The sequence below is a fragment of the Melozone crissalis genome, unplaced genomic scaffold (assembly GCF_028551555.1).
Source record: "Melozone crissalis strain CALT ecotype California unplaced genomic scaffold, PUWL_Pcris_2 ptg000029l_1, whole genome shotgun sequence".
Taxonomy (NCBI): Eukaryota; Metazoa; Chordata; class Aves; order Passeriformes; family Passerellidae; genus Melozone; species Melozone crissalis.
The window spans coordinates 3,052,181-3,065,744 of NW_026535807.1; the positions used below are offsets into that span (position 1 = coordinate 3,052,181).

General features: G+C 41.7%; 1 protein-coding gene across 1 annotated transcript in view; it reads left to right on the forward strand.

The window, feature by feature from the left end:
* Window positions 1-13,564, forward strand: part of LOC128939981 (contactin-3-like) — a 98,308-nt gene that overhangs the window by 69,599 nt on the left and 15,145 nt on the right. Inside the window, exons 7-11 of the mRNA XM_054281301.1 lie at window positions 349-485; window positions 2,460-2,589; window positions 3,708-3,858; window positions 11,398-11,525; window positions 13,273-13,448. Of these exons, the coding sequence (XP_054137276.1) occupies window positions 349-485; window positions 2,460-2,589; window positions 3,708-3,858; window positions 11,398-11,525; window positions 13,273-13,448 (722 nt within the window). The remainder of the gene's footprint in view (window positions 1-348; window positions 486-2,459; window positions 2,590-3,707; window positions 3,859-11,397; window positions 11,526-13,272; window positions 13,449-13,564) is intronic.

Here is a 13,564-nt window from a genome sequence, read left to right on the forward strand (position 1 = left end):
TAGCCACATCACTTATTTAATTTCACTCTTGCCATTAATGCCTTTCTCTTACATTTGCCTCGATTGCAAAATGATGTTGTTTAATCATTTGTGATTTTAATATTGGTTTCACCAGTCCAGCTTCAGTGATCTGTACTCTCAGTTTTCTTCTGGCTTAGTGCTCATAATAAAAATGTACAAGAGGAATAATAAGTGATTTATTTCATCAGGGGGCTCGGAGCAGAACCAGTGGGAAGCTGTGTTGGTACAGATGAGCCTGTGCAGAAAATGGATGAGTTCTGTGCCCATTGTTGTGACCTGGAGCAGTAAGTTGTGTTTGCATGTGTTTGTTGTGTGTTCTCCCTGCAGCAAAGCCTCACTGGGTGCAGCCCATACAGGATGTGGAGGTTGCTGTGGAGGACACCTTGTTCTGGGACTGCAGAGCCAGTGGGAAGCCCAAACCCTCCTACAGGTGGCTGAAGAATGGAGAGCAGCTGGCAATAGAGGTAACATCCTGTTGGGAAAGAGTGGTGCTGTGTAAAGTTAACAATATCCATCCATCCATCCATCCATCCATCCATCCATCCATCCATCCATCCAGAGTTCCCTGGTATTAGCCAAGAGAAGTTTTGATACTGGGTTTGTGTTTTTTGAGAGCATCCTGATGAAGCCTCAATAGCTGCAAAGACAAATTATGCTGTACAAAAAATTCCAGCTGAAAACATACTCAAAAACAATAGAACCACAGAAAGAAACATGTAAGGAATGACTGGAAAAGGAAGTTTAATAATGTTATAAATAAAGAACTGTAAATAAAGGATGGAAAGCTTGAATTATTTTACTATATTTGCAGATGGCGTTTCATTAAAGGTAGTAAGAAAATATTTTCCAGCTTCTTGACAAAACTCCTGAAGATTCAAGGGTTTACCGCGATTTGTTGCAAAGAATGGAATACAAACAGCAACATGACATAGATATTTGCTTTAATGCAGTTGCCACAGTAAGTTAATTGCAAGTAAAGCATTTGATAACAGAGAAGTTGAACTTAGAAGGGGAAAGGTCAGAAATGCAGAGCAGGATCTGATACCCCTTATTTATTGATTTTAAGTCTCACTTTTGGAAAGCAGCCCCTTTCAGGTTATCAGGAATATGAACTGCAGGCACTTCTGCCCTTGGCCCGTGCCTTGTGCTCAGCACTGAATTTTGGGGAGAAAGGGCCTGCTCAGGTGAATTCACTGGGTGGTTCTGAAAAATGCGCAGAGCACTGGAAAGAATTTCTTACATCCCTGCTGGCTAAAAGGAGTGCCGGTGCTTTGTGGACAGGTTAAATGAGGGAGCACAAAACCTCCTCGGGGAGATTTAAGAGCATTGTTGCTGTTCATACAGAGCCACTGAGGCAGTGGGCTCCTGTTACCTCAGGAAGTACAAAAACACCTTGGGATCATTCAGTCTCCTGTTTGTCCAGTTTGGGGCGTTGCTGCCCAGCGTTTTGGCTTTGACTTGCTCTGAAAACAATGAGGGAGCAATTTGGGAAGCAGCCCTGGCAGGACCATGGGAGCTCTGTGTGTGCAGGGATCCGGTGTCCTCTGCTCCTTCACTGATCCCTCCTGCTGGGTCTCCTTCACAAACATGTTCCACTCAGGAACAAATCTTCCCTAAGCTTCGGATGCTGCAGAGGAGATCAGGACATGGGCGCTCAGCTTTTCCCCTTTGGGATTGTTGTCTGTTTGTCTTTTTGTCTGTCTGTCTGAGCCCCTCGCACTCAGGAGCTGAGCTGCCCTGGAGTCACCCTGTGCTTGGGCCAGATCCAAAAGCAGCCCTTAGAAAACACTTCTGGGCAGGCAGTTTGGGGTTTTGTGCATTCCTGGTTTCCCCCAAAGCTGTTCCCCAAAGCTGCTGCTCCTTTGGTTTTGTCTTCCTCCCTGGTTCCTTTTGCCACCAGTTCTGCCACTCAGATCAGTCATTCCTGCTGTAATTGAGCTTCCCAAAATCAGCAAGGTGAGGAGTCCCAGGTACTCGAGTGGCTGTGCTGGCTCCAAGCACTTCAGTTTGTGCCTTTGGTTCAATGGCTGCTGGAATTTTTTCTGCAGTGTTACAGAGAGCTCATTAGCGAGTGGCACATGTGAAATCCCTTAAATGGTGTGAAATGCCAGTGCCATCTGCACAGTTTGGATACTCTGGTCTGTCTGAGGGGGCTGGTAGATTCTGTCAGTGTTTCTGGAGAAGTAAAAGGGCATTTGAGATTGCCAGACCTCAGTGCAAGTGGGCAAATTAGAAGAATTACTTCATGCACTGCATCAATCTCCATATCTGATCACCATTGCTGCAGTCCTGTCACTTCTTTTAGAACTGTTCTCATTATTCTGCTTTTGCATTTAACCTATTCATTGTATTTATGCTGTCTTATCTCTATTCCTTACTTATTTTAAATTTTTCACAGGAAATATATCATCAATAAAGATATTTTTCTTAATATTCAGGGAAGGATCCAAATTGAAAATGGTGCACTTACAATATCAAATCTAAATCTGACAGATTCTGGCAGATACCAGTGCATAGCTGAAAATAAGCATGGTGTCATCTCTTCGAGTGCAGAGCTCAGGGTTGTAGGTAAGATGTTCCTTTTTTCACTAAAACACAAACCTCATTATCCCTCTCCACACCCCCTCAGATTGCACCTCAGATTTAACTCACTCGGCTGCTGTCACTGAAATAAAGCATTTTTGTCAACCTGATGTCTTTATCTGCAGAGCTGAGGAGTTGAGTCATCTGCTGCCTGAGGATTTTCAGGCCAGTCATTCATTTAAAGCAGAACAGGATAAATTATTCACAAGGGGAAGAGCAGGGATGGGATAAAACCCCTGGTGCACTCTGGGGGTGCTGCTGGCTCCATCAGCTGCTCTCACTCCTGTGGATGCTCAGGGACACCCTGGGGTTAAAAACCTCTGTGTGCAGCCCTGGAGGAGCCATCTCCTGTCATCTCACACACATTGGCACGTGGAACTGGGAACATTCCAGTTCCCTGAGGTTCAGCAAGATTCCTGGTGTGGTATTGATCAGATTGATCAGATAAATCTGCTCCCTTCAGGAGAGCATCCACCTGGGCAGGTGCTGAACTTGAAACTGGGTTCATTGAGCTTTGGTGGCTTTGATTTTCTGTGCTTGCCTTGTTGGGTGCTCAGCTGCACAGCTCAGACCTCTGGAAGGTCTCAAACACTGAATTTTCTTTCCAAGTTCAGTGTTACATAGGGAGAGGCCACAAGGCTTCTCAAAACTCTTAATTCATGAAAAGTTCACCCAGAATGAGCTGCACTGTCATTTCCTGTCATCTGACAGGCACTGGCACGTGGAACTGGGAACATTCCAGTTTCCTGAGGTTCAGCAAGATTCCTGGTGTGATATTGATCAGGTTGATCAGATAAATCTGCTCCTTTCAGCTCAGCATCCACTTGGGCAGATGCTGAGCATGAAACTGGGTTCCTTGGGCTTTGGTGGCTTTGGTGGCTTTGGTCTTGTGTTGGGTGCTCAGCTGAGACCTCTGGAAGCAGGATGAGGTACAGAAAAGGAGGAGAAAATGCCTAATTGCCCAATAGAAGATCTGTCTGAACTAATTAATGGTGTTAATTATATTTGGAGTCTGAGGAGTGCTCGTGTAAGTGCTAACTAGTAGTATCATTAATGTCATTAAAAAGTGCTTTATTTCACTGCTACTACCCCTTCTGTTCTAGCTTCTGCTCCAGATTTTTCCAAGAGTCCAATGAAGAGACTGATCCAGGTTCAGATAGGCAGCACAGTTGATTTTGAGTGCAAACCCAAAGCTTTCCCCAAGGCCAAATGTTCCTGGAAGAAGGGAGGTGAGCAGCTGCAGGAAAATGAAAGGTACCACATTACATTGGTTTATTTGTTATAATCTTACAAGAAGCTTTTGTGTGTCCTTTTATGCAGTCGTGTCAGCTGTAGACCCAAACACTTGTGAAGTCTCTCTGAAGTCTGGCTGGCCTGGGGTTTTTTGCTTGTTTTTTTATTGTGATGGTTTGAGAGCACTGAGAGGGCAAGTGTGCTGCTTTCTCTAAGGTCAATGGTCAGATTTTGTTTTCAGTTTAATGTAGAGTTGGGCCTGATTTAGAAAGAGCCAGGCACTGATAGAAGACTGAGAATGTAAAGCCTGTGCAAAAATACTAAAAGGTTTCAACAGAATGCTCTGAAAATGTTGGCAAAGGGGCAGTTGAGGTGTGTTACTGCCATGGGGATGATTCAGCTGGGAAAGGGAAAGGGAAAGGGAAGGAAAGGAAAGGAAAGGAAAGGAAAGGAAAGGAAAGGAAAGGAAAGGAAAGGAAAGGAAAGGAAAGGAAAGGAAAGGGAAAGGGAAAGGAAAAGAGGTTGGTTAATTTGGAGGTCAAGAGTAGCAGATGAAAACATAAAAAGAAAAGGAAAATGCACTTCCAGGTTTTCCAGGTTCTTTCCAAGCAGCCATGATCCTAGCAGGGATAGCAGATGCTGCCATCATTGTTCATGTTTATTTGTGAGGGTTAGGGTGAAAGTGGATGTATTTTGGGATTGTGATTCTCAGGGGAGAGTTTGGGTTTCACCCACACCCCCAGCTATTAATTTCCAACAACATATAAATGTTTTTTTCCAGCAATACCCATTAAAGCATTATTGAATTAGTCATAAATTGAAACGGCACAAGTGTGCTGGTTAAATTGTATAAAAAAAACAATGCAGGGCTCTCCCACACTGTGCTTGGCAGGATAATTCATGGACAGAGAGGGTCCAAAGGCCAGGCATGACACTGAGGAGAGCAAACAGGAGGGTGAGCAGGAGGATTGCCATGGTGGTGTGATTTAAGGAGTGTGTCCCTGCTCCTCTAGGACTGGGAGTGATTTGTACAAAGCTTAGCCTGGCATCAGGAACCTGCTTCTGAATTAGGCAAAATTCTTCTGGTCCTGTTCCTGTAAAACACCACGTTCTGCTTTACTCTGCAGTTTTTAAACATAGAAGTTGCTCCCAGATAGATAAAACCTGGAGGGACATCAGTGGAGACCTTTATTTGTGCCATCATAAGGCTGGAGCTGTCTCCCTGTACCCAGAGGCTTTGGGCACTGCCATCTCTGCCCTGGCTCTTTGTTCATGGGAGCCTCAAGAGTTTCCATGAGTTCTGGTGTTAAGTGTTGTCAAATGTGACAATTTGGCAGAAGTTGGGGCATCTGTTGCTGCAGAGCTGGACATGATGCCACAGCCTCCCTGGCTGCCTGCCTGCAAGCAGGCCAGCAAAATCCCTTCCAAAACAGCACTGCTTCTAGCCTTTAATTAAACAATATTAATGTATGAAATTAAACAGTGACATCTAACATTTAAGTGAAACTTGTTGCCTTTTGATGGATCTCAGTTTTATGTTTATGAGTGCTTTTGTAAAGCTTGTGCAAAGAACACACAGCGCCTGATTTTGTCTATTTAGGGCAGTTCCCAGCTTTTGTCCCCGTTCCATTTCCATAAAAAGCAGAGTGATATTAGTTTCATTTGGGGTGATAGTAGCAGGCTGAAGAAATCAACACTCAGTTTGCAAAAATGAATTGAATGTGATGCTGCCTGCTTTAGGTTTATGAACATAAATTACAGCTGTTGCTTCTGCCAAGTGCAGGTAATTCCAAAATATGACCCAGAGCGTGCATTTCTGACAACAGACTGTAAATGGCTTCCAGAGGAAGCACAATAACAAGGCAGTAATCCTGAATTAATCTAAATGAAATAAACTTGCCTTTGGAGAAGAGCAGAGGGAGGTTCTTTGCAGAAAACCCTGGAGTTCATTACTGTCTGCTGTGAATAATTGCAATCCGTGAATTTCATGCAGTTCTACAAATTCCTGCAATTCAGGAAGAGGGTTTCAAATTAGCAGAACATTTTTCAGCCCTGAGCTCCATTTCCAGTGGAGAATTCTGCTGGGGAGGGTTTCCTCTTCTTTAATTGCAGTGAGCAGGAGGAATGGGTTCCTGCCACAAGGGAGGTCCAGCATGGACAGCACTGGGAGATGTGGGCAGGCAAAAGGAGCTGAATTTTAATTAATTCAGCAGCTAATTTAATTTAATTTAATTTAATTTAATTTAATTTAATTTAATTAGTATTTGCAGCAGCATGGACAGAATGTTGGGGTGTTGTTGTGAGGGTCCCTAGGATGAGGTGAGAGATGAGAATTTGTCTCCCAAATTCTCAGAAGGCTGATATATTATATTATATTATGTTATATGTTATGTTATGTTATATTATATTATATTATATTATATTATATATTATATTACATTAATGTTATGTTATGTTATACTATGTTATATTATACTATACTATATTATATACTATATTATAGTATAATATAGTATATACTATAGTATATTATAGTATATTTATTATATTTTAGTATATTAAATTAAATGATACAGTAAAAATATGCTAAACTATAGAGAAAAGAGACATCAGAAGTCTGGAAAAGAATGAATAATAAAAACCTGTGACTGACCAGAGTCTGACACAGCTGGACTAGGATTGGTCATTAATTAAAAACAATTCACATGGAACCAATCAAAGATGCACCTGTTGGTCAGCAACCTCCAGACCACATTCCCAAGCATTTGGGTAATTATTATTTACATTTCTTTTCTGAGGCTTCTCAGCTTCTCAGGAGAAAAATCCTGGTGAAGGGATTTTTCAGTAAATATCCTGGTGACAGAATTTATATGTCTTAAGAAAACTCCTGTTTGAATAATGAAAATAAACTACAAATACTTGAATTTCTTGTCATCAGAGAACTTGGGTTTCACTGAACACTGACCACAGTGCTTTGGCAAAGCCTGAGAGAGTTTCATTTTGATGGCGCTCTTGCTCGTGTTCTTAATTTATTTTTAAATGGTGCTGCTTTTTTCCCTATGTAGAAGATTTGGATAATGACTCAGTAAATTTTAATTAAATGAGCTGAATATAGTGTGTCTTGTGGAGGGGAGAAAATATAATTCAAAATGGATTCATGAGCTCTGGGCTGAGAAATCGCTCAGCATTGAAGAAAGCAATCTTGTTTCTTGTTAATTTTGCGAAGTATGTGATTTATTTTTTTTTCTAGAATATCTTTAATAAAGAGAGCTAAACATTAAAGAGCAGTGGAGTGCAGAGAGCAGTGAAAGCATAGGATAACATGCAGAAGGAAAGACAGAAAATGGGAATTAAATTTAGTGCCTGAGACACCTCCAGCTCTGGATGGATGAATTTTTGTTGTCTTTTTGTCCTCCAGAAAAGGAAGATTAGATGTTGAACCAATGTTAAATGTTCCTCATGCTGGTTTAACTCACCAAAACCAGAATAAATGCTGAAATAGCTGTTGTCCAGACATAACCCCTTCCAAGATTTCCTTAATGTTTTATGTATGTACATGAGTTTTAATTTTCAATTTGTGCTCAACAGTCGCTGCCTGTGGGCTGTGGTGGGTCTGAGCTCCTGGCTCAAATACCTGACTGCAAGAGGGTTAAAAACCAGGATTCTGTGAAAATGCAGAGCAGCATTTAAAAACAATTCACCTTTAAACAATCTCACTAGATGTTTCTACATTTACCAAGACTAGAAAAAGATGAGAAGATTCTGCAGAAACTTCACTGAAAGATTTCCCAGTAGAATTCCCTTAGGAAAACTCCAGTTTTAGCAGCTTCCATTGTGGCCAAGTGATGGCAAATTAAAGGAGGAAAGAAGTAATTCCTGATAAAAAATTGCACTATACTTAGAAGTATTAGTTAATGGTTTTGGCTTCCTTGCAATTTGAATTCAATAATTTTATTCATTTTGTGTTACAGTTTGAAATGCTGTGATGTGAAAAGTAATGCATTTACTTACCAGTACTTGCATAGGATTTTATTTTGCTGACTTGCCTGCTAATTAATCTGCTTTAATTTAGTTGGAATTTGATTGATACATTAAAAGACAGCTTTGACCCACTTTTCCCCTGTTCCTTTGCACTGAGGTGTTGTGAACTGGAAAGGAATATGTTTGTGTTCATTACCATATCAATAAGGATCTAAAATAGTTGGTTGTTTGGGTTTTTTTGGGTTTTTTTATTTTTCCTAAATAATCTGAGAATTGAAACAGGCAGTGATTCCTGAGTTTGATGGTGTTTGATAGTTCAGAAGTACAAAATTGCCTTGGGAGGGTGAGCAGGTTTGCAGTCATCAACAGCTGCATTAATGACACCAAGTTTCAATGGAGGCACACTCTGTCTTCTCTCTAAATATCAGTATTTAAAGATGTATAATTTTAAGATAAGTGTTTAAAGAGGTAAAATTTCTGTCAAATTGGGAACCCCAAACTCCTGAAGTTGTTCAATCCTTCTCCCCATCCTACTGATTTCAGTGTCAAGGTGTGGGGGTGAGTTAAGGGGCTTTTATTTGACTGTGGAGGAAAAGAATCTCCACAATCATCAGTTTTCCCCAATTTTGCTCAGGAATTAGTGAGAGATGTTGAGTTTGTCAGTGATGCTGTGATCTGATGACCAAACAGGTCCTAAATCCCTCTCCAGCTGGAATTGAGGTGGGTTTGGGACCATCACTGAAGGTTTTGTGCCACTTGCCAGGGTGCCAGAAGGGTGCTGGTTGTGGAAAATGGAATTTCCATGGAAAATTGCTGCCCTTAAGCAAAATAATTGGGAAAACGCCTGTAGATAGAGGAATTCCAAAGGCTGGATTGTTATTTGTGTGTGTCACAGGTCTGGGTCTCTCCTGGCAGTGTTCCAGCACTGTGTGTGAATACTGAATAATTCCAGTTAAACTGAAAGCTGTGGTTTCTCTCCTGTTTCAGCAGGAGGGGCAGAGCTGTTTTTGGGGTTGGGGTTTCCACAGGCTCTGAGCTGCATTTCCTGTTTAGTAATTGGAAAAAGTGGAGCATTGCTCTTTTTCTAATTTACCAGTAAAGATTTTATTTCAAGTATATTATTTTTCTATAATTGATTTTTCCCATGTATTGTTTGCTTTTTGTTTTTACTTCTATTAAAAAATATTCTAAATTATATCAGGGCTTTAATAAGCTTTCTGTTTAATTATTTTAGGCAGACTAGGCTTGCAAGTAGCTCAGAGCACTCTAAAAGTGATTCATGTTAATTAAACAATAGACATTTTCAGGTTTATTCCCTGATCCTGCTTTTTCTTCTGTTTGATCTTGGGCTTTGTCAACACTTGGGGTTTCTTTAGTTTTGTATTTTTTCTGTGGGAAATTGCATCAAAGCAGACGAAGCCTCAGCTAGAAAGTGCAACAGCACTTGCTTGTAACCATAATTGATATATTTTAACACCTTTTTTTGATGTCATTCTAATTACCTATAAAATGTATCACTCATGTCTTTAACACATTTTAAAATACCTATAAACCATATGGCACGGTTTAATTAATTTTAAATGTTCCATCTCACATGAAGTGCAGCGAAATATGACTGAGGAATTTTCCAAAACAAGTTAATGAACCCCAGGGAAGTCACTGGTGAGGCACATCCTCCCTTGAAAAAACACCTCAAATGCCACCACAGCAGCTGAGCTACCTCGGGATGCTTTGTGTGGTTATAAATGGATTAAACTGCCTATTTATAGCTCTCTTTCTCACCCCAATAAAATGCTTTTGTCTGTTGTTCTAACAGGGTGACTTGTTATCTCTTGTAATTTGCATCTGCTAATTTCATTATTGCACCACCTCTGCCCAGAGGAGGAGCAGCTCAGAGGCAGCACTGAGAGCTCAAACATTCTTTTTAGGGAAATACAGAATGCAATTTGAGCTAATTAAGAGAAAAGCGTTTAAAAGTTGTGTATATTTCTGTGCTGTAACTGCAGAAACTCAGTTTTCATTGCACAGAGCAGTGCAGATTGCTGCTTCCAGAGGCTGTGAGGATGAGGAGGGTTTGCTGCTGAGGGAGGGAGCGGAGCAGTGGAATTCCAGAGCCCTGGAGTTCTCCCATGTGGGATTTGCATTTAGGGAACGTGGGTTTGGGTCAGAGGTTGCAGGATGAGATCACTGAACCTTTGCATGAAGAAATTTACCCCAAAATCCAATCTAAGCCTCCCTGGCCATTCCTTGTCACCTGGGGGAAGAGACTGAGCCACCCCTCACTGCAGCCTTGTGGAAAATGATCCCAACCCAGCAGAATTCAGCCACAGAACTCAGCTGGGATGAGTGGTGGGGATTCAATGACTTTATTTTACCTTCAGAGTGTTGAAAATAAAAGGAGCAGCAGAGGTGTGTGATGAATTCATTCCGTTTGTACTGGATGGAGCAGCAGGTGGGAGTGAGCAGGCAGAACCCTCCCAGCTCTTGGTGGCACTGTCAGCTTTGGTGACATTTGCTGCCTTTTCAGCAGGCACTTGCCCTAAAAAGGAGCAGGACTCAGCTAATGCAGAGCTTTGCCTGGAGAGGGTTTGTTTGCTGCTCACTTTCCAAATTTCCACATCACCATCCAGCCCAGGTGCTGTGCTCCACTTTGGTGCCTCTCAGATGGGCTGATGGGCTGTGAGAGAAAAGCTCTGAAGCTCTTTTGACTTGGGCATATCAGGAAAATGGGTATTTTTTGAATTTGTTAATTTGATGGTTTTTATATATATTTATATTTTATCTATATATTTATGTGTTATTATTTATATATTTATATATATTCAATTGTTTTGCTGCTGCAGGTTTTCTTAGGGTAGAAGTCCTTGCAGGATAGAACAGATGGGAAGACAAGAAATAGGGAAAAAGGGAATCAACTGAGCCTTAGCTGTGCTGCTGTCTGGGATGTCACCTCTGCTGTGGGGACATCCCTGCTCCTGTGTCCTTATCAGTTTTCTTCTCTCCACATCTATAAGCACCTTCCTGCTTTTCCATGCTCTCCCTGTGTGGGGTGAATGGAATTTTCTGTCCTGCAAGCCCTTCCACAGAGGAAGTTCATGAACAGCCCTATGGAGTTGTCATGGTAATCACAGTGACTTCAAAGGTGCTGTGCTGGATTTCTTGAGCTGAACAACAAAAGAGCTGAAAATTACTCCAGTTTCAATTGGTGCAGCTAAAAGAGGTGGAGCTCACGTGGGATTTGCCTCTTTCACACCCATGCATGTGCCCACATCTCTTAAAAAATTGGTTCCAGTGGTTTCCAGAGTGATGTGTCCAAAGTGGTTGAGTTCAAATTTGTGGATGGTCACATTTTCAAACCCCAGTCTGGTAATTGTCCAGGTTTCAGCTGGTATGGAACTCATTTTCTTCCCAGAACATGGGTTGGACTCGATGATCTTAAAGGTCTCTTCCAACCTAGAAATTCTGTGTGATTCTGTGTAATTGTTGACAGAGTTTGGTATGTCAGAGGTAACAGTAAAGCATGAGCGCATTTTGTCTACAAATGCTGCGACTTTTCAAAATCTCCTCGTAATTTTCCAGGATCAGCCTGTTAAAGGATGGAGGGCTGAGGGTGGCCAACGTGACCAAGGGGGATGCTGGCACCTACACCTGCCTGGCCACAAACCAGTTTGGAACAGCCAGGGGCTCCACCAGCCTGGTGGTTACAGGTGGGTGAGCTGGAACTGCAGCCCCAGCAGCCTGCAGTGCCGTGGTACAATGTAAAGGCCATGAGAAGTTATTTATTTAATGTATAAAGATAAAAGGGTAGCTGTTACAGCTCTTTCATTAGTGTAAAAGACGCTGAGGGATTTTTTTTCTGCCTTTGACAAAGATATTTCTCAGATGTGAGGGAGTTCTGAACACTTCCCTCCCTCCTCTCACTTCTCTAAACACTAAATAGTGCAATTATGCTTTTAAGTTCGTGGGGGTTTTTAATTTGTTATGAAAAAAACATGTCAATCAAAAAAATCTTTGAGGCAATTTTGTATTCCTGGTGAAAATCTTTTGCCCAGAAGAGGTTTAAATGCTGTTTGCTTATGGAAAAAGATGTGGTGGAAACTCCAGCTGCAGGGGAGCATTCAGGGACTCCACGGGCAGTAGAACACAGTCTTTGAAAAGTAAATTTTATACAGAATTGTTGTTCAGAGGGATCCTTCCTCCAAGTCATCCATTCCTGGCTGCTGGTTGAGATACTGGATGAAAAGAGCCAAGAGTTTGTGAAGTTTATCTGAAAAATGTCTTCTCTCATAATGTTCTTTTTCAAAGATTTTAATATCTAAAAACTTCCCAAACTCGGAATTATCTAATATCCCACTGCATTACAAATCCTGTATATCTCAGAGGTCCAGACAGAATTATTTTGTTCAGTGAATTAACAGCTTCATGTTTTCAGCCTGTGCTCCTCAGTGATTCATATCCCTTTATATACAAATAATAAAATTATATACAGAGAATTCCTAGAATTCAATTTTATTGTTACAGTATTTACAGTACCTGAAATTTTTCTCTGTTAATGTGATTCTGGGATAACAAAGAGCTGCTCTTAAAGACACTATTTATGTTCTGTGTGATATATGGACCCAAATATCCAGTGTGCTCCTCCTCAAGTGGATTTCCTGCAGTTTCTGGGGTTTATTAGGGTCTTCCCTTTCTCCCTCCTCTTCACCTGCCCAGTGGCTGCTGCTGCTTCAAACCCCAGTGGGGTTGCTGAGAAACTCCCATGGCAATTCCAGCCCCAGGATTCAGCTTGGTGCAGTGGATTGGCTCAAATTCACCTGCCAGTGCCCAGCAGCTCTTGCTGGGAAATTGTGATATTTTCAGGGTCCCATCATGGGGAGGAAAGATGAATCTGACTCCATGTTCTCAGAAGGATTATATTATATTATATTATATTATATTATATTATACTATATTATATTATATTATATTATATTATATTATATTATATTATATTATATTATATTATCTTGAGGATTCTTACAAAAGGGTACAAAGAATGATAATGAAAACTTGTGACTCTCCCTCCAGAGTCCTGACACAGCTGGACATTCATTGGTCATTAAGTTAAAACAATTCACATGAAACCAATCAAACATTCACCTGTTGGATGAACAATCTCCAACTACGTTCCAAAGCAGCAAAACACAGGAGAAGCAAATCAGTTAATTGTTGTCTTCCTTTTTCTCTGAGGCTTCTCAGCTTCCCAGGAGAGAAATCCTGGGCAAAGAGGATTTTTCAGAAAATATGAATGTGATAGGAAATGCCAGGACGCAAAGCTCCAGGCAGCATTCCCAGTCCAGCTGCACCTCTGGAAATGTCTGTCACTGATCCCATGCAGGAATGGGGGGCTATCAGTGGCAGGCAAAGCTCAGCAGTGCAGCAAAACCCAATACCCAGTGTGTGTGCTCCCTGCAGAGCCAACCAGGATCACCTTGGCCCCTTCCAACCTGGATGTGACCGTGGGGGAGAGCGTGGTGCTGCCCTGCCAGGTGCAGCACGATCCCCTGCTGGACATCAGCTTCACCTGGTACTTCAACGGGAGCCTCACCGACTTCCAGAGGGACGCATCCCACTTCGAGAAGGTTGGAGGGGTGAGCTCTAAACTCCTTCTCTCCCTCTTCTCCTTCTTTTCCTCTTTCTCCTCTCTTCCTCTTGCTCTTCTCTTCCTCTTCCTCTTCCTATTCTCCCCTCCTTCTCTTCCTCTTCC